The sequence below is a fragment of the Oryctolagus cuniculus genome, chromosome 4 (genome assembly GCF_964237555.1).
Source record: "Oryctolagus cuniculus chromosome 4, mOryCun1.1, whole genome shotgun sequence".
Classification (NCBI taxonomy): Eukaryota; Metazoa; Chordata; class Mammalia; order Lagomorpha; family Leporidae; genus Oryctolagus; species Oryctolagus cuniculus.
Genome location: NC_091435.1, coordinates 13,666,387 through 13,692,609, shown reverse-complemented (window position 1 = coordinate 13,692,609; position 26,223 = coordinate 13,666,387). Strand labels below are relative to the sequence as shown.

General features: G+C 43.0%; 1 protein-coding gene across 19 annotated transcripts in view; it reads right to left on the bottom strand.

Moving 5' to 3' along the window:
* TIAM1 (TIAM Rac1 associated GEF 1) overlaps positions 1 to 26,223 on the bottom strand; it is a 445,843-nt gene that overhangs the window by 38,467 nt on the left and 381,153 nt on the right. For 18 of the 19 annotated variants that reach the window (XM_051819218.2, XM_051819217.2, XM_070071883.1 and 15 more), the window contains 2 exons: positions 25,686 to 25,910; positions 5,773 to 5,876 (listed from right to left, as the gene is read on the bottom strand). In XM_051819218.2, the coding sequence (XP_051675178.1) occupies positions 5,773 to 5,876; positions 25,686 to 25,910 (329 nt within the window). Of the gene's footprint in view, positions 1 to 1,669; positions 2,378 to 5,772; positions 5,877 to 25,685; positions 25,911 to 26,223 lie in introns of those variants that run through there. The other variant, XM_051819229.2, reaches the window with a different exon arrangement.

Genomic DNA, 26,223 nt, shown 5'->3' with positions numbered 1-26,223 from the left:
CCTCCCCTCTTCACTGTGGGTGAAGGTCTGCACGTGGAAATCCACCAAGACCTTCTCTAGGTGGCTTGAGTTTGATGTAAAACATGGATGACGTCAGGGCTGTACTGTGCCCAGCTCGATCACTGAGTGTCCAGCAGCAATCTGGCCATTCACACACACCGAGCACAGGGGCCCGGGAAGACAGTCTCAAGGGGATGATCCCATCAAGCTCCCATTAGCCAGGCCTCCTGGACCTAGGGCCAATGAGTAGGGATTTCTGCATAGGGAAGATAGCTTGGACTTCTCCACAGGAAAGACATAGACGGCTCTCCCCTTGAGAACTGTAATCAGTCACCCTGGAAACCGAGAGGCACTCACAGGCATTGGAGAGTTTAAAATTGTTATGGGGTGGTGGGGCTGTGTCACTGTCAGGACTAAGAATTACCCACCCAACACACAGAGAACAGAGGATGAGGCAAGAGGAAGTGGGCCACTATACTTGGGCCGGCCTGGAGTGTGATGTTTAGAATATCGCTTTCCTCCTGTGGAAGATGAAAAGGAAGGACAAAGAGAGGGGTGTACTTTGAAGTTGACACTATCAACTGGAGCCACCCAGCTGTTTAAGCTCTTCCTGTTATGCAACCACAAAAGGCAATGTCTACCTTTAGAAGAGTCCAGAATTCTAGAACTGCTCTTTGCATCTGCCTGATTTAACACATCCTACAGATTTCAAAGGTGAAACAGTGGCCTAAAATCTTACAGTCTTTATACGAGGTTTTTTTGGGGGACCAAACAGCAAAGCAATGTACTCTGTAATGTCAGAGCCCAGGAATCCCAAGGACTTTCCACCATCATTTTTAGTTTCTTCTAGAACAAACGGTGAAGAAGAAATATCCAAGAACAATGAAGACTTATTTGGTTAAAACAGACACCCTCAGTGTCAAAGTTTAAGTTTTATGACAGGACACAAACTCTAATGGTCAACTCATATTAATCAAAAAACTATTGGATGATTAAATTTGATTTTAAAGTCATTTCTTGCTATTAACCCACTACATCTGCTCCGTAGGGAGTTAATATTTGTTTTAGGAACTGCCCTGCTCAAGTAAGTCCATTGCCATTAAATGGTTAACACATCCCTGGGCCAACACACTTCCACAAGTATACCCATCTACTTATCCAGAAAGCAGAAATAGCATAAAAAACACCAGAAGCTTTATGGAGGGAGGCAAGGGAGCATCCTCCTTCAGAAACGCCTGCTGAACACTCAAACTACCCAGGTGGAGGTGAGACAGGGAGGCACTGGCCAGGCAGGTAACGCAAAACACACTTACAATGTCCATAGTCAAAAGAAACAAAATATTTCAGGGATAGGAAAAAAAAAAGATGCAAAGCAGAAATTTCTGCTATTTAAGTATGAAAGAATAGACAAATATAAAGATTCAAGGCAAATCCAACTCCACACCAACTACTGACCCCCATTCTGCAAAAAAGGTTACTGCATATACACATGCACACACTCACACACACACACACATTTCACCAAAAAGGGGTCTACAGAGCAAAGGGATAAAATCTGGGGCAATGCGACAGAGATAATCACCATCATCTGGGCTGAAAAACAGCCCAGCTGGACAGTGGTGACACAGGCTAGGCCAGCGAGACAAATTCAAACAGCAAACGTGCTCACCAGATGAAGTGTCCGATACACGGAGTCACTGTACTTGGCATTGTTTTCAATCCTCGGCTTGCGCTTTATTTTCCACAGTGCAGACATCATGAGGAATCTATGCTCAAGGCCATCAGCTCTACCACCTGATGTGTTCCACCCGGAAATGCAAGTTTCTTAAAATACCCCGAGAGCCCCGAATGCCTTCCAGCTCGGAAGAGAGCATCCTCTCGTGTGGACATCCCATGCTGACTTTCGCCTGAAAACCTACAGCCACATCTCCCTGCAGCCAGGGCAGCGCCAACGCCACCCTGCAGGCAGCACCTGCTTCCCGTCAGTCCCCTCTGGGAGGCTGTCAAAGGCTGAAGCGTGGACAAGAACTCATGCGTTGATTTCACCTGACTAAACAACAAAACTTCCTGAAAGGGAGAGCCAAACAGGCAGGAAAGCAAAGCCCCAAATGCTTCCCCGGCCTCTAGCCTGCAGCGGGGATCCGCTGATTGGCCGGCACCCTGCCCTGCAAGGGAATATTCAACCTGCCTGGCTCCCACAACTCTGAACGCCCTCCTCCCAGTGTCAGAAGCCGGCTCTCAAACACAAGATGCTTCTTTAAACAGAAAACAAAAGAGCAGTGCATAGCTTCACATTCTGCACTACCGCTTGGTTACACAAGCAGACACTTCTGAGAAGATAACACTAGGAATTTAAAAAGAAAAATCTTCTGAAAATGGAATTGTCCAGAAAATGCCTCTAATAGATAAGCTAAATGGCAAACAAAATCATAGCTGCTGAGGGGCCTGGAATGCAAGGCACACGACTCCACTGACCTGTGCTATTAATTAGCATTCAACTTCCCGAAACAAGAGTTTTCAAGTGAGAGCAGGGGAAGGGAGACAAGGAGCCAGTGGCTGTCACCCACAGTCACCGGAGGAAGGAGGCAGCCACCAAGCGAAAGGCTGCCAGGCTGCCCCTGCCCTGTGACAGCCCCACCCCCAACTGTGACATTCCAGTACCACCACCGCACAACAACAAGCACACAATTATCCACTTGCTCCACTCCAAAAGGCCATGCAGAGCAAAATCTGCTATTATAAAAACTCGGGAAGACACAGAGCTTCTGTTTATCTTGTCCAAGACTATGTAGAATGGCTCATTAAGGAAGAATAGAAAAATAATATTAAACAATAGCCTCAAAATCAACAGCCCTCTCATACTCAGCTGGAAAAAAAATGATTACTTGTATCTATCTATCTATTCACCTATCCATCTACATTCTTACACCTAGGCTGTTGAATTCAGGCAAGGCTAAGACGATCCTTCCACATTTAGGTATTTTACAATTTAAAAATTAATTCTGAATTTATTCCAGAAAAGCTACATACCAATATAGGAAATGCACCGAAAAATTTTTAACCTTACTAAAAAAACTTAAGACATTTACTTTTTCTTGGGGCTGGTGCTGTGATGTAGTGGGTCAGGCATCCGCCTGTGGTGCCAGCATCCCATATGGGTGCTGGTTTGAGTCTCACCAGCTCCCTGTTGGTGGCATGGGAAAGCAGTGGAGGATGGCCCAGGTGCTTGGGTCCCTATATCCACATGGGATACTCAGAGCAAGCTCCTGGCTCCTGACTTCGGATGGGCTCAGATCTGGTTGTTGTGGCCATCTGGAGAGTGAACCAGCAGATGGAAGATCTCTCTCTGTCTGTAACCATGCCTCTCAAGTAAATATATAAATCTTTAAAAGCAAAGATATTTGTTTGTTCTTACTTTAAATCATAAAAAGACATCCAGATTAGAAAAATTATTTAAGTGGTTAATCACTGTGTATCTAATGGGCCTATAACAGTACTAATAAATCAATTTCTTCTTTCAACAGTCAGATATTTAACACTAGACTTTAACAGTATGACCAGAAAGTGGTTCTGGTACAGCCATTACCACCAGAAGGCATGGAGCCAACTAGAGCTTCATTCTTATTTTGCCTCTGTAGAGCTGTGTGTCCTTTGTTTAACCTTTGTTTCATTAGCCTCAAGTATAAAACAGGGAAGATAATTTTATAATGACATCAATAAAGTAGGAAAAATACTAGTATCGCTCTCAAGAGTGCTATGAAGACAAGATGAGCTCTTATAGAACAGCGCCTGATAAATATGCAATATTAAGAATTACCTCTCATTCATTATTAATCTTTCAAAAGAGGACCCAGTCTCCAAGATCTGCTCATTCAATTTAAGTTTTTGCTTTCAAAAATTGCAAATGAGAAATTTAACTCATCAAAGACTATTCTGGGTGACAAAGCAAAATATTTCAAAGGAAACATCTGAATCAAGCCAAAACCAGGAAGTATTTCTTGGTACAGAATTGGTAAGGTGCTCCCTACAGCCAATCCAGCAAAAACAGAACGGGACTCTCTGGTGTGAATGCAGTCTACTGCCTGATCTTTAAAAATATCCGCCCCAACTTGTCAGGCATGCTGAGGAAATCCTGTCTCTTTAGAAAGTCCACAGTGAGTTTCTTCAGGGAAACCCAGGGGCAGCGCCGCCTGCTCTACCTCTGCCGCTCTCTGTTCTGGGGCAGATCGGGGCCAGGCTCCCGAGATGAAGTCAGAGACATTTGGGATCAGTCGACACAGCCCTGGGGCCTCTTCCTTCCTCTGCACAGCTAGAAGCTCATATTATAGTGGATTCTGTTTAGGACCTAATGACTCACTGTATTTAAAACGGAAACAATTTCTCTTAAAATCCACAAGAGGATGAGAACATTGAGCCATTACAATGAGGTAAAAATGATCCAAGTCAGAAACTATTCAGAAATAAAAGCTTTCAATCCATGGAAAATAGCTATTTTCCTTAATCGCATTAGAAATTGAAAATTAAAAATTTTACTCTAATAACTTAATACCTTTCAAAATATCTTATCTTACTTTAGAAATATGTTTCTCTTAAGAGCAACTGGCCAAAATGGGTAAAACTAATGTAAGGACCACATGAATAAAAAATAACTTTGGGCAATTTTTGCTTTGTTTTGTTTTTGGCTTTGAATGAAACACGCATTTCCATCTATCTGTTTTTTAATTAATAATCAATAATATAATGGCTTTTACTCCACAACTATTAACATACTTTCAAATGCTTTTTTTTAAACTGTGCTCAGCTTAATAAAGACCAAGAATGATAATTCTGTGGTGGAAAGAGAAACAAACAGTAAAATAAATGCTAAGTATAGTCAGACATATGTATCCAAGAAAGCCCTACAAGAATAGTTTAACACAAAGGAAGACAAAACAGGAAAGATATAGAAATGTAGGTTTCTAAAAGGACAGTTCCAGGCACAGTGGGCTAAGACACGGCTTGTTATACCAGTATCACATATAGAGCCAAGATTCGAGGCCCAACTGCCCCAGTTATGTGGTTTGCTCAGGTTAAATGCCTGGTAAATATCAAACGAAAGACTGAGAGAAGGGAGGAGGGATTGGCATAACTATGTCAACAACAGAGTAGAACAGATCACGCATAGAAACAAAATCACGCGTGACTGTGTGCGGGTGGGAGTGTCCTGGATATAAGAGACACAGAATATTTAAACTTCAGGGTCTGGCATCAAAGAGGCAGGAGAACTTTCTCACAGTACTCAGCCAAGGCTCGATCTATTTGGATTAACAATAATAAAGAAATGTTTCTTTCCCTTTAATGTAGAAGATGCTCACCTCTAACAAGAGCTGAACATACATGAATCAGGAGGAGTTCATTACAGGAACCCTAAGTAGCACACAACACAGCTGACTCCGTCACACGCACTGTGGATGCTGTTTCTCCCACACAAATGAAGATGGAAGAAGCAGATAGGATGAAATTAGGACATTAACGGGGAGCTCCAGCAGTGGCAGAAATTAAAGAAACAGGACTCGGTTTCATGATGATTGATTTCTGCCCCATATTCTCCCATACAGTTTGTTATCAAGGCTGTAATTGGGATTTCATATCCTGCTTTGCAGCAACATCTCAGACGTAAAAACGCTCAGTCCCGTGGAGGGGCTGCCTAACCACACACAGCTGCGAGGTGACACGGCAGTTGTGACTGCTGAGTGGCTTCAGACAGGAGATGTGAAAATGAAAAGCTCTCACCTTGCCACTGTGATCAATCTCATCGGAGGATTCCGCGTCCGGCCCTTCCGTCTCCTCCGGAGCAGTCTCTCCACTGCTGCCTTGCTCGCTGCAGAACCTGTGTCCTGTCAGACGAAAGCACAAGAAACCATGGGCGGCCAGTACAGCAATGGCTAAAAGCCATCCCTGAGTGCGGGGGCCCGGGTCGAGCTTGGTTTTTGTGTGTTCCTATACTGTTAGGTACCCTACATGTAAGCTCCACAATCTTGGTTTAATTGGTGGTGGTTTTCATCATTACTACCATTATTATTTCATATTACAGCCTTTTCATGTATAAGGGCACTTCAAAATGTTTGTGGAAAATGGGATTAAAACATAAGCACACCTTGGTGCCAAAAAAATTGAAACCCATGCATAGATTTGCCATAATATGCTTTTTCCATAAATATTTGAGACCCCTCCTATGCCTGGTTTTCAAAAGGTTTTGCACCAAAAATTCCACTTTTCCATGAACTTCTTGAAGAACCTTCATAATACATGATATATAAATACATAAAATTTGTTCATAAATCAATTTATATCATAATTGTTATGGACTAAACGTTTGGGTCTTTCTGCTCAAAAATTTTATGTTAAAGCTCTAACCATGGGGCCGGTGCTGAGGCATAGCGGGTAAAGCCGCCGCCTATAGTGCCAGCATCCCATACGGGCGCCGGTTCGGGTCCCGGCTGCTCCACTTCCAATCCAGCTCTCTGCTATGGCCTGGGAAAGCAGCAGAAGATGGCCCAAGTCCTTGGGCCTCTGCACTCATGCAGGAGACCTAGAAGAAGCTCCAGGCCCCTAGCTTTGAATTGGCACAGCTCTGGCCATTGTGGCCAACTGGGGAGTGAACCAGCAGATGGAAGACCTCTCTCTCTCTCTCTCTCTGACCAGCAGATGGAAGACCTCTCTCTCTCTCGCTCTCTCTCCCTCCCCCCCCTTCTTTCTCTTTGTAACTCTTCTTTTCAAATAACAATAAATAAATCTTTTTTTTTTTTTTTTTAAAGCTCTAGGCCGGCGCCACGGCTCACTAGGCTAATCCTCCGCCTTGCGGCGCTGGCACACTGGGTTCTAGTCCCGGTCGGGGCGCCAGATTCTGTCCCATTGCCCCTCTTCCAGGCCAGCTCTCTGCTGTGGCCAGGGAGTGCAGTGGAGGATGGCCCAAGTGCTTGGGCCCTGCACCCCATGGGAGACCAGGAGAAGTACCTGGCTCTTGCCATCAGATCAGAGCGGTGCACCAGCCGCAGCACGCCAGCCACGGCGGCCATTGGAGGGTGAACCAACGGCAAAGGAAGACCTTTCTCTCTGTCTCTCTCTCTCTCTCTCACTGTCCACTCTGCCTGTCAAAAAATAAAAAATAAAAAAGCTCTAACCCCATGTAACTAAATTTGAAGGTGGAGATTTGGGGAAATAATTAACTTTAGATAAGATCATGAAGGGGAGAGTCTCATGGTGGAACCAGAACCTTCATAAGATGGTGAGACCAGAGCTCCCTCTCTCTCTCTCCACCATATGAAGACACAGTGAGAAGGCAGCTGTCTGTAAGCCAGGACAAGAACCCTCAACCTGGAAACTGAATGGGCCAGCATCTAGATGGGGGCACCTCCCAGCCTCCAAAACAGTGAGTAATAAATCACTACTGTTTATTATGTACTTTGTTATAGTAGCCCAAGCTAAGACAATAATTTATATCATCTATATAATAAATAAAATGTATATATAATAATTTCATATATTACAAACAACTCATTTTTTACCAAATTAATTGATGAATTCGTTCATTAGTTGTTGAAGTAACTGAATACACCACATACCACACAGAGCTTACTGTCTCACACTGATCACCAAAAAACAAAAACCTTATTGTCTCACACTAATCACCTCCAAAAACCCCGCAACATCTGTTTTTGCCAGCCCTGGACAAACTATGAGCATCTTATCATACCCACTCTTCCAACCACGTTGTATGCAAAAGTTCAGCTGTCTTCCTTTCCTACTTATTAAGGGCCTAACATAGTGGTTTGCCACAGTGTTTTATAACACTGGGGAACAGAACATTAGAATCACCTTCCCCTGGAAGGCTTCTCAAATTTTCAGGGCTAGGATTATAAGGCTTAAACTCACGCAGGAATTTAATTCCCAAAGTCATATGTTAATGGTATTAAGAGCACAGAAACTTAATCACAACGGTGTGGAGAGATGGGGCCTTTAGGAAGTGATTAGGATGAGATCAGTCATCAGGGTGACTTCCTAAGTACAGGGACAGAGACCAGAGACACAGACATAGACACACACACACGTACACTCTCTGTCTCTTGCCACGCCATGCTCAGCACCACCTTGAGACTAGCAGCAAGAAGGCATCACCAGATGAGACCCCTGGACCTTGCAATCCCAGAACCATGAGTCAAAATAAACCTCTTTTCTTTACAAAGTAGCCTGCCATGGCTATTTCATTATAGTAAAGAAAAGCTGACTAACACACAGAACATCTGGATCCCAGGGGCAGCCATGTTAAATGCAAATTCTGATATAGTAGGCATGCCCAAGATTCTGCGTTTTTTACAAGCTCTGAATGATACTTGTCAATACTGCAGGTCTACCATACTTGGAATAGAAAGACTCTTGAACACTTGAAAAACCTTCTCTAGGAGCAAGCATTTGTCATAGGGCTTAAGATGCCACAGGGGTTGCCTGGAGTGTGTGGTTTTGAGCTCCTACTCTGTATTCCAATCCAGTGTCCTGCGTATGTGTATCCCAAGAGGGAGCAAGTTCAAGGACTTGAATCTCTACCATCCATGTAAGAGAACCAGATGGAGTTCCTGACTCCTGCCTTTGGCATGGCCCAGGCCTGGCTTTGGAGGGCATTTGAGGAGTGAAACAGCAGATGAAAGATCTCCGTGTATCTGTCTCTCTTTGTGTCTCTGCCTTTCAAATAAGTTAGATAGATATATAGATAAATTTATAGGGAGGAAAAAAGTACTGTAGCTGAATCTAATGAGACAGTGGCTTGAGTGCCCTTGTCTTAGAGTATGCCTGGCTCTGAATCAGGGACCATGGCACTAGCAGCACTGTAATCAGGTAAGAGAGAAGAATCTGAAGCAGAAGGAGCCCGGATGAAGGCTTCAGTCTGCCAAGAGGCTGGCTTACTCCAATGACTGATAGCCATTAGCTGCTGCTTGTCATCACTTTGTATTCAAATGCCAAACTTGCTGAGAAGTTTATGGGAGGAGGGAACCTCTGGGCAAACCTTGCCCCAGGTCTTTCCTCCTACAGAATGAAGCACCCCAAGTGACTAGTTTCTGTCTGCTTTCCCTTTCTTGTTCTGGCTCTTGTATTTTCTTGAATTTCTTTTTATTACTCAAAGTTTCTTCTTATCAGTCAAAGAAAGAAGCTCAATGAACTTGGCAGCCATGAGCTATGGCACAGAATCACCTTCATCAGACACAAAATGGCTGAATACTTGTATGGGGGCCAGAAGGAAGGGCAAGAGTGGAGCCCTGACATGCAGCAGCTGACAAGCTCACTTAGGGACCCTAAGGCAGCAGCTTACAGAGCTAAGCTTTCTGATCACAGGAACCACGGCACACTCAGTACTGGATACAGGGCAGCCACTGCTCTCCTGATGGCACACCGTTTACCTTCACACCTGCAGAAAGGCAACCTTGCTGAGATGATTAATTCACAGGCAGAGAAGTCAATCTTTGTGACCCTGCATAATCCCACTGCTTATCACCTGCCTGGGATACAGCACACAAAATCAAGGGAAACGAACAAAAGGATTTCACTTCTAACAATCCTGTGGACTGCATCTCTCTACTTCTACAAAAACTATAGAAACGCTAAATGAAATTTCATTGTAACACAGAGCTGAGCTCCAAGAAATCCCCAAAAACTAAAAAGAAGACAAAGAGGCTCAAGAGCCCATGCCAGTGTTCATGGAGATCACCTATCACACCCCAGTCCCGGGGCAGTGGTGCCCAGAGGGACTGGGAACCTACAGGGTCATCAGGGGTCAGTTCTCTGGGACAGAAATGTGCATGTGGTGGGTATTCTTGGCATCAAGATTCCTGGCTTCTGGGCACTAAATACTCCTAGGAGCCCCCAGTTTCTATGGCAATCAAAACTGCACCCCCACATTTCCTTCCTAGAAGCAGGAACCCCTAGTTTGGGATGTACTATCCAGCAGTCTTTTTCTAAAATTTATTTGAAAGGCAGAGACACATACAAAGTAAGAAAAAGGGTAAGGGAGAAGGAAAGGGATGGGGGGAGGGGAGAGAAATATTAAGAACTTCCATCTCTGGTTCATCCTCCGAATTCCCATAAGAGCTGGGACAGGTCAGGCCTGGCTGAAACCAGGAGCCTGGAACTCAATCTGAGTCCCCCAGATGGGTGGAAGGAATCCAACCATGTGAGCCACCACCTGCTGCCACCCAGGCAGGGTGCACATACATTGGCAGGAAGCTGGACTTGAAGTGCAACTGGGACAGGAACCCAGGTAATCTGATATGGGATGAGGGCTTTCCAAGCAGCAGCTTAACCACTACCCTAAGCATCTTCCCTCAGCTCTTCGTTTTAACCTTAAAGCACACAAGTCTTCACCAATATAAAACAATCTATATCTGAGCAGATTACACTGACAGTAATTTTCTTAGAACTAAATTTTTTAGGGAAGAGCAAAAAACCACTAACACCACAGATGGCTTTAGAGAAGAAAACAAGACTGAGGTACTTTCCCTACCAGATATCAAGACATATGAGAAAGTTGTGGTAACATAAAGCGGTACAGGCCTGTCAAAGAGACAGGTTAACACAAAACAGAAACCATACCCTCACACAGAAGTGTGATACACAGCAGATGTACCATCACTGATCAATGGGGAGGGAATGGAATGTTTGATTAATGTTGCTGGGGTTCTAGATTAGCCACATGGAAAAACATAACATTGGATCCTAACTATCAACACTCACAAAATCAGAACAGGGTAGGCATCAACCACAATGTAAATAGCTCAAACTGTAAATGTGTTAGAAGAGAACAGGCCGACGCTGTGGCATAGCAGGTAAAGCTGCCTCCTGCAGTGCAAGACCCAGCTGCTCCACTTCCGATCCAGCTCTCTGCTGTGGCCTGGGAAATAAGTAGAAGATGGCCCAAGTGCTTGGGCACCTGCACCTGCATGGAAGACCCTGAAGAAGCTCCTGGCTCCTGGCTCCTGACTCCTGGCTTCAGATCAGTGCAGCTCAGGATATTGTGGCCAACCGGGGAGTGAACCAGCAGATGGAAGATCTCTTTCACTGCCTCTCCTCTCTCTGTGTAACTCTGACTTTCAAATAAATAAACAAATAAATCTTTAAAAAAAAAAAAAAAAACAAGAAGAAAATACAGAAGATGATGATTTGGTTTTTGGGGATGAGAAAATATTTTCTTAGAGCAAAAATTCTGGTGTAGCCGATTAAGCCACTGCCTACGATACTGGGATTCCATATCCAAACACTGGTTCAAGTCCCAGCTGCTCCACTTCCAATCCAGGTCCCTGATAATGCAACTGGGAAAGCAGTGGAAGTGCTTGGGCTCTTGCCACCTGTAAGTGAAATCCAGATGGAGTTCTGGGCTCCTGGCTTTGGTCTGGCCCTGGCTGTTGCAGCTATTTGGGGAGTGAACCAGCAGATAAAAGATCAATTCCTCTTTCTCTCTCTGTAACTCTGCCTCTTAAATAAATAAATAATTTAAAAATATTTATCAACTAATGTACAAAAGACTGAAAAATCGCATTTTTAAAAATCAAAAACTTTTATTTGTCAAAAGGCATCATAAATGCAAAAAGACATACCAAATGCTAAGAAAAGTTATCTTCCATATATACATCTAACAAAACATTAATATCTTAAATATAAAAGAACAACTACATGTATGCTTGATGCTACACCATCTCTTATTTTACAGCACTATGTCAATGGTTACTGCCCTTAATTGAAGATAAATTTCAAGCCAAGGCCTCATGTGGCTTTGCAATTTCTGATCTTGACTCTGGGCCCACCAGAGATAGAGCCCCCAAGCTGAACTTTTGAGAATGAGAAGCCTCAAGGAGAAGAGGTCTGCAGACCAACCACCAAGCAAGCGCACCAGTGAAGCCAACCTAAGCCATCAGCCCCAGTCAAGTGACTTCATGGCAAAGCTCGTGAGTGACTCTAGAGAAAACAGCAGAACAACCAACTGGCTGAGCTCAGACCAAACTGTCAAGCCATAGAACAGCAAGCAAATAAAATTGTTATTTTGGAGTGGTTTGTTAAATAGTAGCAGGTAACCAATAAACGATTAGGGGGAATTAAATAGACAGCAAAAGACAGAGAGGCAGGAATTGACAGCAGGATGGCTGAAGACAGCTGAGGAGAGACAGCGGCACAGTGGGAGCAGGGAATTCCAGTAAGAGGGACAGGTTCTTGATCCATGCTTTACGTCTTTTCTAAACATCCCCAGCTTACAAGGCTTAACCAACATCAAGTTTTTGGGAAACCCAGTTACACAAACCTTCTACTCCACCTTCCCACATGCAACAAACACTGAAGGAATGATCTTCATTCCAGATATTCTTACCCTCACGGACTTCCCAGGAAACAACACCCCAATAGCTCTGCTGACAATCAGAGGGGAAGAAAGCCAATGTTAAGACTCAAGACAGATTAAGAAGATGTAGCCAGAGCAAGGGAACTGCCTGTCTCCCAGCACTAAGCACGTGGCCTGGCAGAGAGAAAGCTTCCAAAACTGAGAGCAGGGCTACATCCACAGTGGACCAAGACAAACAAGTCCAGCTGGGCAGCCCCAAGAGTGAGTGGGCACACATAAGTGCTGGGGCCCCTGGAGACAGGACCCATGAGCCACCTCAAAGGCTCCATAAATAAGACTCATTGTTGTGAACAGGTAAAACCATTTCTCTGCCTTTTAAGTTCCTTCCACATCCTAATAATGTCTTTTAATGACTGAACAAAAGCTCTGCAGCTAGCACATCCCATGTACCATTAGCAGAAAGGACCCTGATGAGATCGGGGCAGTACAAACATTTCACATCAATGTGAGTTTGCATTTAGATTTGCCTTTGACTGCTTTAGATAAGACACACATTCATCTTAATTTCTTTCAGGTACACGGACCTAGATTTAAAGGAGCAAGAAAACAATCTTTGCCTTATGAGATATGTTAACTAAGTGTATGAAGCATATTCTTCAATTCAAACATTTGCAAAGATGAATCAATTACAATGTTGATTTTTTATTGGGCTCTTCTTAATACCTGAGTTTATACCTAAGGGAGAAAAATTATTCGGGGCAGGGACAAGGAAATGTTTGACAATGCCAATAAAAATATTTAACTGGAATTCAATCGTTAGCCTATGCTTTTACTTTGCCTTTCAGTCATTTTCCTATTATATGGTTATTAGAATTCTACATGAAGACACTTCAAAATGTTCCTAGAAAAATGGAATTAAAAGATAAAATTATTTTGGTTCAAAAACTTTTTAATCCACCTATAGTTTTTTCATAATACATCTTTCCATGAACTTTTTGAATACTCTTCTTATATAGGACTTCAACTTTTTTGCATCAAAATAAACTTTGAATGCAGTTGAGCATACACACACACACACACACTCTCTCTCTGTAAAAATAACTGGGGAGAGCTACATATACTCTGCAGGAAGGAAAATCATCACAGGTTCATCTGGACAAATAATGTCTTCCCAAACTTCCCCAAATCTCGGTGTCTCTTTATCTTATACAGAGGAACTTTTAAATGCAGAAAAACTACATTTAGGCTTTAGTGATCCCACCTGCTTGCCATAAAACTGAAATATAAGGTGCATTAATGCTCTTGAAAAATACAAAAATGGGGGCTCTGAAAACTCTGAAACGGCATTTTCTTCCTTGCACAGGAATGTGACAGGTGCCACCAACCAAATCTCACTGAAATGCAGACAGCCCTGTGCTGGACGACAGCAGGCACAGTATGCAGACAGCTTCCCAGGCACACAGGGCTCTGAATTTTATCAACAAACAAACAGGAGACCGTGAGCTGCTTGGCAGCTGCAGGCCTCCAGGGACTTTGGGACACGAGAACATATTTGTAGGGAGATAAATCTGCACACTTGTTCTTTCCTGCTGCCCCTCCCTACTGCCTGACTGCCTCAGTTTGCAGAATAGAGCTCTAGACCACCTCCACACTGCATGAGACCAAGCTAGCACCTTTCGTCTACCTGTTACTGCACAGAACCACCTTGTCTACTTAATCCCAGCAGCTCTCCATGCATGCCCATGATTCCTGACCCAGAACTGAGGTGCCTTCGATTTCCATGGCTATCACAGAAGCTCGTTCTGTTAAGCAGATGTCATTTAATCTCCTTCCTGCAGGAGGGGCCATCTGTACTCACTACAGCCCATAAGTTTCCACTCAGCACCAAAGAGATGGGCCTCAGGTGTATCTAGGAGTCTTACTCTCCAAGTCCAAGGGTGGCCCTAACTGTCATTAACATGCAATGGGCTTTCTCCAGCTCAAATGCAGAAATAACCTTTTCCAATTACAAGCAACTTCAGTGCTTGGAGCTCTGGTGCTTTCCCTGTAATACTTTGAGCTCCTTACTGAAACCAACCAAGGCCCCCACTCTGCCCAGGTGGTCAAGCAAACTTCTAGTGAAGAGAGAGGAGCCCTGGGATCATCACAAAAGTAAAATGAATGTGAGCCCTTTTAGCACAACTTAAAAAGAGAGAGAGAATCAGATGTTTGTAACTTTAGACATTCTTGATGCCACTTGAACTATGATTACCACAATTTCCATAAAAGTTGGAGCTTTGCATAATTATCGATTAAGATATCTTTCTCTCCATGGTGAATTTTAGCAACTTATACCTTGTGCCAGAACATAGTTGGGGAAAAATTCAACACACAGAATACATATTTACTTTTCTTTACTCTTCCCTTGTATAAAAAGGGGAGTGAGTAGAGAATGACAGAAAAGGGTTTTTGTGTTGGAATTCTTTCAATAAATCCTTAAGAACTCTTTTTTTTAATTAACAAAATTATTTCAAATCTAGTTTGTTTTGCTGTACTGATATTTCAGTGCAGTATTTCCCTAACTTAGTGATATACAAGTACCTTCTAATAAGGTAGGCCACTGGTTTGCAACTGGGGGAGACTTTGTTACCCAGGGGATAGCTGATAACGTCTGAAGCCATGCTTGATTGGCACAACGTGGGGGCAGGGTACTGCTGTCTGGTAGTGGCTTGGAAGAACAGTGTTGAACATCAACACACAGGACAGGCCCTGATAACAGAGAACTCTCGGGCCCAAAATTTTTACAGTGTTGGATAAGATTAGTACTCAACACAAATCACACAAGAACATAAGAGAGGTTTTGGGAAGATTCATACAAACACACTTTTGCACAACTTCCTGCTCCAGCTTCCCTTCACCCTAAGAAGTTCGCTAGAATAGCAGCCACATAAGGAGCCATCTTTCTGTCCTGCACATCCTCCTAGTATATATATAAACAAATGATTGAAAAGAAAAAAGATGAAAGCAGTATAATTTCAACAACAACTCATGGATGCCAATGGCCAAGGACAGGAAACTGAGTCTCAGAGAACACACAAGACAGACTCTCCTAAACCTCCACTGCAACCCGCACACCATGCCTCCTTCTAATGCTCAGAAAGGCAGGGCAGGGAATGTACCCCACACCACCAACACACTTTCTCAACAAAAGCCACCTCGAAGCAGATTAGGACATTATCAACCAACTGGAAAAGCAATGCACATCACTACAACATTCCGACTATTTTATTCTACAAAGGTGGAAAAGAAGAAAATTGATTCACCCCCAAGAAGAATTTGATTCAACCCCAAGAAAAGGGCACCAGGGGCTCACACTGTAGCATAGTGGGTAAAGCCACTGCCTGCAGTGCCAGCATCCCATATGGACACCGGTTCAAGTCCTGCTGCTCCATTTCTGATCCAGCTCTCTGCTGTGGCCTGGGAAAGCAGTAGAAGATGATCCAAGTCCTTGGGCCCCTGTACCCGTGTGGAAGACCTGGAAGAAACTCCTGGCTCTTGGTTTCGGATCAACACAGCTCTGGCCATTGCGGACATCTAGAGAGTGCACAGCAGATGGAAGATCCTCCCCTTCCCCCCTGCCTCTCTCTCTCTGCCTCTCTGTAACTCTGCCTTTCAAATAAATAAAATGAATCTTTTAAAAAGAATAAAGAAAGCTCCAGAAGAAGTAAATCTTGAGCTCTGAAAAGGAGCCCAGGAATCTAAGCAATCCAGATTACAAAATTCATTTCTTCCTACTTGGGAAAAGAAAACATAGGCAAGGTATAACTCACAAACTGAGTTACCAGAGAATTTACCTGTTGTAGATGGAGGTTAGAGAGTGGGCAATGAGTGAGAAGACCATACAAAAGAGAGAGCAACAAGGCCAGATTTCCATATCTTCCCTAAGAGACTGGTTTGAATACAAAACACTGAGTTTAGAATAGACATCCTCAGTCTATTCTAAATACTTGACATTTATAACTCATGCAATACTGCTAACAACCTAGTAAGATGGGATTATGCTACTATTCCCATTTCATAGATGAGGACATGGGGGTACAGAGAGACTGAGCATGACTTTTTCATGGCCATGAAGTTAATCAACATTGAAATAGATTCAGTCCAAGGAACTCGGTTCCAGAGCCTAGTCTTAGCCACTAGGCTGTTATGCTCCTAAACAGGAAACAAACCTCTATATGAGTAGGTTTAGAAACAATGCAATCTTGAAAGCTAATCACACATCTAACTCAAGGTTTTCAGGGGAGGACCTGGCCAAGACTGTACACTACAGCTTGTGAGGTAACAGAAGCTCAGCGGGTCAAACTCCAAACAGAAAGGCACCAGCCAACTCACATGGACTACAGGGTCCCTGAAACACTCACTGCAAGGACCTTTGTCAAAGTCGCAACCATCTGGAAGCACCACCTTAAGCTGATCCCTGCACCCAACCTCAAACCTGCCACTCAGGATACTTCTTATTTTAGTTACTTCTAAATTTAGATAGGATGTAGACCAGCCTGCCCATTGCACACATTTTCTCTCGTTTTCTCTTCTGTTTTAACTGTGGCTACGACTTTAGCTCTGCCTCACTATGTAGCAATCTTTGAGGTTCCTTCTTCCTGTTTCCTCACTTCCCCCTTTATCTTTCACTGTTAAATGGGCCAGGAGATGGAAGAAACCAGAAAGCAGGGAGGAAGAGAAGAGGGACAGGCATCCCGGTGCCTTTGCCCTTCCAGCTAAATGCTAATAGGATTTAAAATCCCTTCTGGAATTTTCTAATTTGAGCCAATTTTTAACCAATGCCATGACTTTACTTTCTAGTTTTATTCTTGCATCACTTTGACTCCTTCACTTGACCAAGCAGACTTTCTTCTGGAGGACTTCAGAACACATGGCAAAATATTAGACAATGAAGCCATTTAAAATGAAGAACTAGAATGTAAACTTGAGGACAGGGCTATATCACAGTCATCATTATACTTTCAGCATCAAAAAGTAAATACTTAACAAATGTCCCTTCCACATAACGATCCTGTAACTGGGAAAACTCAAAGGGATGAGTGACTCTTCTAAAGATGGTTCTAAAGCTGCAGTTTTAAGTGTTTTAAACAAGGATTGGGGAGGTTCCAATATGGTGGATTATGGAATGACATATTACACCAGGCTAGGGATAAACAGTATAAAAAAAAGGGGGGGGGAGTGGAGAATTGGAGAGAAAACTGCACTGGAAAGCCTACAAGAGGAAGAGGAATGCCATGGACCTGTGTGGAGGGTGCTGATGCACAGCACGAACACAAACACATGCGCCAATGCAGCAACTGAGAACTAGAACAGACGGCAGCTTGGAGATGGAGGTGAGACCAGACTGCAGCAGCCTGTGGTGATACAGCCAGAGGGAGAGCGTGGCATGAGTCCAGGCTGGAGCCCTGGGGGATAGTGGTTGCTAGTGGTTGCCCACAGACCCAGAGGAAGTACAGGGTGCACGTTTATCTCACTCCAGCTTCCCCACAACAGTGCCCATTGCCTGGGTGAAAAAGGGCAGGTGCCATTTTGAGTTTGGGAGACAGCTGCAGAAGCCTTTGTGCATGTGCATGGCAACTGGCTGAGACAGGATGCCGTCTTCTTGGCAGCAGTGGCAGGAATAGCAGGGAAAGAGCACCATTCAGGCAGTGGCTCTCACGTATACATGTGATCCAGAGATTCTAGCAGAGGGAATAACCTGCAGTCCCCACTGACTTTGATCCTGGCTGGGAGGTGGTTGCACAGCCATGCAGGATGGTAAGGTGCCCTCAACCTCCTAGAATCAATACGCCTAGGTGGAGCTGTCTCTGGGAACATCTGCCTCTCTGTTGACTGGACAGGCTGGCAGGGCAGAGAGTAACCTCTGCAACCAGTGACTATGGGAGCCTTGTATGCTGAGACCATGGTACTTCAGTGGTTACTTGAGAAGGTGCAGGGTGTGGCTGGGTCTCTGGGCAATCACTGGGTGCAGCTCTACATGCTTGGAGCTTCTTGGTTGCATCCAGCAGGTCATTGCAGTGGGAACTGTGCTCATAGTGAGGACTGCGCAGATCATTTGTGCAGTTCATGTGGTGGTTCAGAACACACTGGGGGCTAACACATGGGCACTGAGATCTACCACGCTCAACTTGGATGCTATCCTATATACTCACCTCACCCAAAAGCACTGACCAGAGCTCCCTGCCCACACCCACCACACACCTCTTGGTATTCACTGAAATGCAGACATTATACTAAGCCACAGAGGCAAAGCTCAAAGATAAATGCCATCCAAAAATCAACTCCACAAATGCCTAAAAATGCAGAAATTCAACAAACAAGAATAATACACACCATGATCCCCCCAAAGGAACACAACACTTCAATATTAGAACATGAAGATGAAGAGATTTAGGAAATGCCAGAAATGGAATTCAAAAAATTAAACACAGGATTACTCAAAAGGAATCCGAAGCAAATCCACAAACTAAAGAAAACCATACATGACATGAATGAAACTTTTCCCATGAAATTGAGATTTTAAAGGGAAATTAGAGGCTGGCACTGTGGCATTGTGGGTAAAGCTGCTGCCTGCAGTGCTGGCATCCCATATGGGTGCCAGTTCAAGTCTCAGCTGCTCCATTTCCAATCCAGCTCTCTACTATGGCCTGGGAAAGCAGTAGAAGATAGCCCAAGTGCTTAGGCCCCTCTACCTACGTGGGAGACCCAGAAGAAGGTCTTGGCTCCTGGCTTTGGATAGCCTCAGCTCTGGCTGTTGCAGCCATTTGGGGAATGAACCAGCGGATAGAAGACCTTTCTCTCTCTCTCTGTGCCTCTTTCTCTCAAATTGAAAAATAATAAATCTTAAAAAAAATGCAGTGGAAAGTCTTAACAGCAGACTTGGTGAGGCAGAAGAAAGAATATCAGAACTAAAAGACAAATCTTTGAAATCTTATAGACCCTTACCCCTCAAAAAAAAAAAAAAAGAAGAAAATAGAAAAAGAAAATCTCCAACAGTGTTGATGATTTATGGGATACTTATGAAATGACCCAACACACGGCTTTTAGGATTCCTAAAGCTGCAGTAAGAGAGAATGGACTAGAAGGCCTATTTAGTGAAATAATTACAGAAAACTTCCCCAGTTTGGAGGAAGAAAGGACATCTAAGCACAGGAAGCACACAGAACACCTAATAAATATTATCAGAAAATATCTTCACCATGACGCATTGTAGTCAAATTTTCCACAGTAAAACAGAAAGGTTCTAAAATGTGCGTGACAGAAATGCCAGATTACCTTCAGAGCATCTCCAATTAGACACACAGCTGATTTCTAATCAGAAACCTACGGGCTACAAGGGAATGACAAGATATAGTCCAAATCTTAAAAGAAAAAAACTGTCAACCCAGAATACTGTACCCTGCAGAATCTCTATGATGAAAATTACAAAACACTAAAGGAAGAAATAGAAAAACACATTAAGGGACAAATACCATATGTTCTCCCTGATCGGTGACGACTGACTGAACACCAAGAGGGAAACCTGTTGGAGTGAGGTGGACACTATGGGAAATGGTGGCTTGATCAGCATAGCCCTGACTGTTAATGAACAACTAAATACATTATCCCTCTTAGTAGTTTTTTTATCTGTTCTACTTAATATGACTGGTTTAGATCTGTAATTGATGCACAGTTATTCTTAAGTGTTGAAAATTAACTGAAATGTGATCCCTGTTGAACATGGTGGTGGGAATGGGAGAGGGAAGAGATGTATAATTTGGGACATGCTCAGGCTGACTTGCCCCAAGTGGTGGAGTTGGAAGCATACCAGGGGATTCCAATTCAATCCCATCGAGGTGGCATGTACAAATGCCATCTCACTGTTCCAGGTGATCAGTTTCAGTTCACAGTTGGTCATGGTGAAGGGACTGGGAGTCAAAGGGAGCACATAGACAAGTCTAGTACCTGCTAACGCTAACTGATGGAGTAAATAAAGGGGAGAGTGATCCAACATGGGAAGTGAGATACTCAGCAGACTCATAGAATGGCAGATGTCCTAAATAGCACTCTGGCCTCAGAATCAGCCCTAAAGGCATTCGGAGCTGGCTGAAAAGCTCATGAGAGTATTTCAGGCATGGAAAGCCAAGACACTCTGGCAAAAGATCTCTGCGAGTGAGATCCCAGTGGAAAGAACAGGCCATCAAAGAAGGAGGTACCTTTCTCTGAAGGGAGGAGAGAACCTCCACTTTGACTATGACCTTGTCTAAACAAGATAAGAGTTGGAGAACTCAGAGGGCTTCCATAGCCTTGGAAACTCATGACTGGAGCATAGGGAGATTACTGATGCCATAGACAGGAGTGTCAATTGGTAAAGTCAACAACAGGAGTCACTGTGCACTTACTCCTCATGTAGGATCTCTGTCCTTAATGTGCTGTACATTGAGATTTAATGCTATAACGAGTACTCAAACAATATATTTCACTTTGTGTTTCTATGGGGGTGCAAACTGTTGAAATCCTTACTTAATGCATACTAAACTGATCCTCTGTAAAAAAAAAAAAAAAAGAAAGAAATTATCAATTCCCAACTTGACTCTCACTGGGATTAAACATGACAATAGGTCTGCTCTGATTTCATCATCATTTAAAAAAATCATCTATTATTTTTCACTTTATGTTTCTGTGTGGGAGCAAACTGTTGAAATCCATACTTAATGTATACTAAGCTGATCTGTATATTAAGATAATCGAAAATGAATCTTGATGTGAATGGAAGGGGAGAGGGAGTGGGAAAGGGGAGGGTTGTGGGTGGGAGGGACGGTATGGGGGGAAAGCCATTGTAATCCATAAGTCGTACTTTGGAAATTTATATGCATTAAATAAAAGTTTAAAAAATAAAAAAAAATTAAAAAAAAAAAATGGAAAAATCTTCCATGTTCATGGATTTGAAGAATCAACATCATCAAAATGTCTATACTACCAAAAGCAATTTACAGATTCAGTGTGGTACAAATCAAACTACCAATGACATTCTTCACAGATCTAGTGAAAATGATGCTCAATTTCATATGGAGGAGCTGGCACTGTGGCAAAGTAGGTTAAGCCTCTGCATACTGCATTGGCATCCCATATGGGCACCGGTTCGAGTCCCGGCTGCTCCTCTTCCAATCCAGCTCTCTGCTATGGCCTGAGAAAGCAGTAGAAGATGGCCCAAGTGCTTGAGTCTTTGCACCCATGTGAGAGACCCAGAAGAAGCTCCTGACTCCTGGCTTCGGATCACCTCAGCTCCTGCTGCTGCAGCCATTTGGGGAGTGAACCAGTGGGTAGAAGATCTTTCTCTCTATCTCTCCTCTCACTGTCTATAGCTCTACCTCTCAAATAAATAAAAGCTTAAAAAAATTCATAGGGAAACATAAGAAACCCTGAATAGCTAAAATAATCTCTTTTTTGTGTGTGTGAAAGAAAGCAAATGTTTTACTTACAATTTAGTTCTTTTTTTTTTTTTTTTGGTCTTTTATTTTTATTATTTATTTTTTAAGGAATACAAATTTCGTAAGTACAACTTTAGGAATAGTGATTCTTCCCACCATATCAACCCTCCCACCTACACTCCCAGGCCTCCTTTGCCTCCTCTCTCTCTCCTTGCCAGTCCCATTCTCCATTAAGATTCTTTTTCAATTAACTTTGAACACAGAAGACCAACTCTATACTAAGTAAAGATTTCAACAATTTGGATGTACACACACACACAAACTGTTTGAGAACTGGTTTCACAGTTAACTCTCAATACAACTCATTGAAGACAGAGTTCCTGCATGGGGAATTAGTGCATAATTATCCTGTTGTTAATTTAGTAATTAACACTCTTATGTATGACTAAATCAATCTTATACAACAAGAACAAAGCAAGAAGCATCACAATACCTGATTTCAAGACATACTACAGAGCAGTTACAATCAAAACAGCATGGTACTGGCACAAAAACAGACTTGTAGACCAATGGAACAGAATAGAAATTACAGAAATCAATCCATGCATCTACAACCAACTTATCTTTGACAAAGGAACTAAAAGCAATCCCTGGAGCAAGGACAGTCTCTTCAACAAATGGTGCTGGGAAAACTGCATCCCCACGTGCAGAAGTATGAAACTAGACCCCTACCTTATACCTCACAGAAAAATCCACTCAAAATGGATCAAAGACCTTAATCTATGACCCAATACCATCAAATCACTAGAGAACATTGGGAAACTCTGCAAGACAATGGCATAGGCAAAGACTTTTTGGAAAAGGCACCAGAAGCACAGGCAATCAAAGCTAAAATTGACAAATAGGATTCCATCACGCTCAGAAGCTTCTGCACTACAAAGGAAACACTCAGCTGTTTAAAAAAAAAAAAAAACCAACCCTGACTCTTGGCAATAAAATAGACATAACTGGAAATCATTATATTTAGTGAAATAAGCCAGTACAAAAAAAAGACAGATATCATATGTTTTCCCTGATCTGAGGTAACTAATAGAGTACCTGAAATATAAAGTATTGGAATGAAATAGACATTTTGAGATTCAGTGATTGTTTATAGTCCTTGTCTCTTCCATTGAAGAACAGTGATTTATTCTGTTTTTTTTTTTTTCTCCTCATACTATTTGTTGAAATATTTTAGTTAGTGTACGGTTAACTATATGATCATTAAGTAAATTAAAAACAGATCTTTGTAAAAGTTAACAGTGAGAATGTAAGAGGAAGGAGGAGGAAGGGTTGGAGCATAGGTGGGAGGGAGGCTGGATGGGGGGAGGGTCTATGTTCCTAATTCTGTATATATGAAAATCAAGAAATCTGTATAAGTTAATACAATCTTTAAAAAAAGAAAAAACTTTTTTTAAAAAAGGAGGGCTCAGTGGATTTAGCTCACATTCTCCAAAGGGGACTGGTGTGTGTGTGAATGAGCAGGAAGATGACAGAACTGTTGCTCAGTTAAAAACTTTATGTTTTATGTGACAGGATAAGCATTCCATACACAGAAAAATCATCAGATATTTCTAAAACAGGTACAAATATCCAAGTTTATTTTTAATTTCAAAATATAACAAAATTTTAAGTAAATAGATATGTTCATGTAAATATGTGAATGTGTATAACTAGTGATAAAATATAAAGGCTTTTTTGCTGTGTGTATATATACAGAAATTCTCTTAAAAGACGGAAAAATGTAGACCAAAACATTAACAGTGACTATCTCTAAAGGGATAAATCACTAGAGATTTCAGCTATATTTTATATCAAAGTATGGCAAAGAACTAGAGAGTAAATATTTCTGGTTTTGCAGATTCTAAGTCCCTGTCATAACTACTCAAGCCTGTTTCTGCAATGGGAAAGCAGGAGACAAACATAAATGAACAAGCACATGTCCCAATAAAATTTTATTTACAAAATGAGGTGGTGGGCTATTTTGGTCTATGGGTTATAGTTTTCCAACTCTTTTACCTATAACCCATAGGAAGGGCTCAGACAGAAAAAAAATGTTGAAAAAAGTTTAGTGCACCTTCTTACTTGTAGTATGTCTAACTTCACAGAATCTTAAATAATCTAACACAGTATGTCTCACTAAAATTCACACTACAAAAAAAATCCATATAAAATAAAATTAAAATATAAACTTATTTGATGCAAAAAAATTTTGAAATCCATGCCTAGTTTTTTCATACAATTTAAGACCCCTTCTATGTTGTGAATTAAATCTTAAGGGATCGAGCCTGCCACCTAGTGGTCACATAAAAGAACAGCGTTCATAGTCTCAACTTGGTTTTACTAAGTATTCGAAATTCCTGGAAACTATTTTCTAAAACTTTGATTGGCATGTGGGTACCACAATGACATAATGAGTCAAAGAAATCAATAGTAACTAAGTGTGATCAGTTTTATCAAGAATCAGCTTGTCTAATTCTTCCAGGGAGTGACTGAACAGAAGCATGAACTGTCACAGGGCTTCTGCTTTCTTAGCCAGACGAGCTTCAGAAGGTGGGAAAGGCCAGGAAATGGGTACTGAGCTACAGTCAGCCAGGAGAAAGAAGCCCCAATGTGCTATTGCACAGTAGGGGGACCCTCAACCATGATAAACGACTGTAGACGAAAGGATTCTGAATGATCTCGCCACAAGAAATGGTAAGTGTCTGAGGGGACAGATATGCACATCCTATTACAAACTATATACATGGATCGAAGCACCACATGGCACATCATAAATATGCACAATTATTATATATCAATTGAAAATTTTTTCTTTAAAGAAGGTAATTTGGAAAAACAATAGCAATATGCTTTGCTATCTAAAACTCAGATTTTGAAAATGAATGCTTTCCTTTCTTTAAACCTAAACTTTGAAAAGAGAAAATAATTCCCAAACTCCAACTTAGTAAATCAACCCGAATCCCCGAACCCTGGAGAAATAAGCAATACCAACCTAAGCTGTCCATTGGTCTGCTCATTCACTTACCCTCTTGCTCAACAAGAATGAGTCGCTGTGTAGTGAACTATGCACAAAGAGCCAGGGAGACAAAGATGAAGGACTTCACTCGAGAGACAAACTCAGCAGAGAGAGGCAGAAGCGAGGAAGGAGAGTGCTATACAATCAGGGCCCACAGAAATGACCGATTGGCAGGGTCAAAGGAGCCCAGGGGAGGGAGCGAACCCTGCAGGGTCCCAGGAGGACTTCCAAGGGCAGGTGGCTTCTAATAGAAGGAGCGCGAGGTTGCCAGAGAGGGAGGGACGGGAAGGAAGAGCAGCAGATGGGGTAGGGCAGGGGGTTCCGCCGATGGGCTCACATTCAGACTTTAGCTTTGAAGAGCCCAAGAGACAGAGAAAGCGCACAAAAAGCTTGCACACATTTCCACTCCATGCCTCCCAAAGCACGTCCTTCTCTCACACAGGAGGGAAGGAAGAAAGCTGGGCTGGGTGGTGATGGGGAAGGCAGAGACGGCCTCACATAGTCCCCGGCACTTCCATGTCTCCACATCTCATCTGTATCCAGAGTTGTGGTTGTCAGCACTCACCTTGCCCCCAAGTGACAAACATCACACAAGCATTATAAAGCCTCCCATGGGCGACAGGCAGACTTGTAGCCAACATCCCACTAGAAGAAAGTATCCCCTGCCCCTTTGAAACCTCAACAGGAAGCACTGGTTCCTCACTCAGCCCATCTCACTCACACACCTTATACCACCAACCAGCCCAACCAAGTACCCAAGCCATGTGGCCAGCTTCCCTGGCCCTGGCTGAACAGGCTCTGCCCTGCACAGGTGCAGCCATACCTGGGTTGCTGGTGAGGAAGGCGAGGGGGCTCTCGCTGAGGTCTGCAAGGCCGTCCACCCGGTGCGGGGGGCTCTCCAGCAGCTCTGCTCCTCCCTCCAGCTCCGGGTAGGTCCTCACCAGGAGGCCCAGGGAGGGCTGTGAGAGGAAACCTTTGAGCATAGATGAGTTCAAGGTCCCAGCAGCACGATTATTGATCTCGAGAATCTCATCTCCGGCTTTCAGGCCTGCCAACGCAAGATGGAAATTTTTTTTTTTTTTTTCATTTCACACGCACAATCAGAACACAACCATGTGAAGAAGCTCTGTTGAAAAGGGCATGGCAAGCCCCCCTGCCATGGGCCTCCCAGCCCCCAGGTGCTGCTACAAACAGGCTGCAAAGTGAGCACCAGGTGATCATACGAGTCAGTTACGGAAGGTTCTCTATTTATGTATTATTTATGTATTTGAAAGGCAGAGTGACAGGGAGTGAGGGGGTGAGTGGTGGTGGAGATCTATCCTCCATCCACTAGTTCAATCCTCCAAATGGCCGTAATGGAT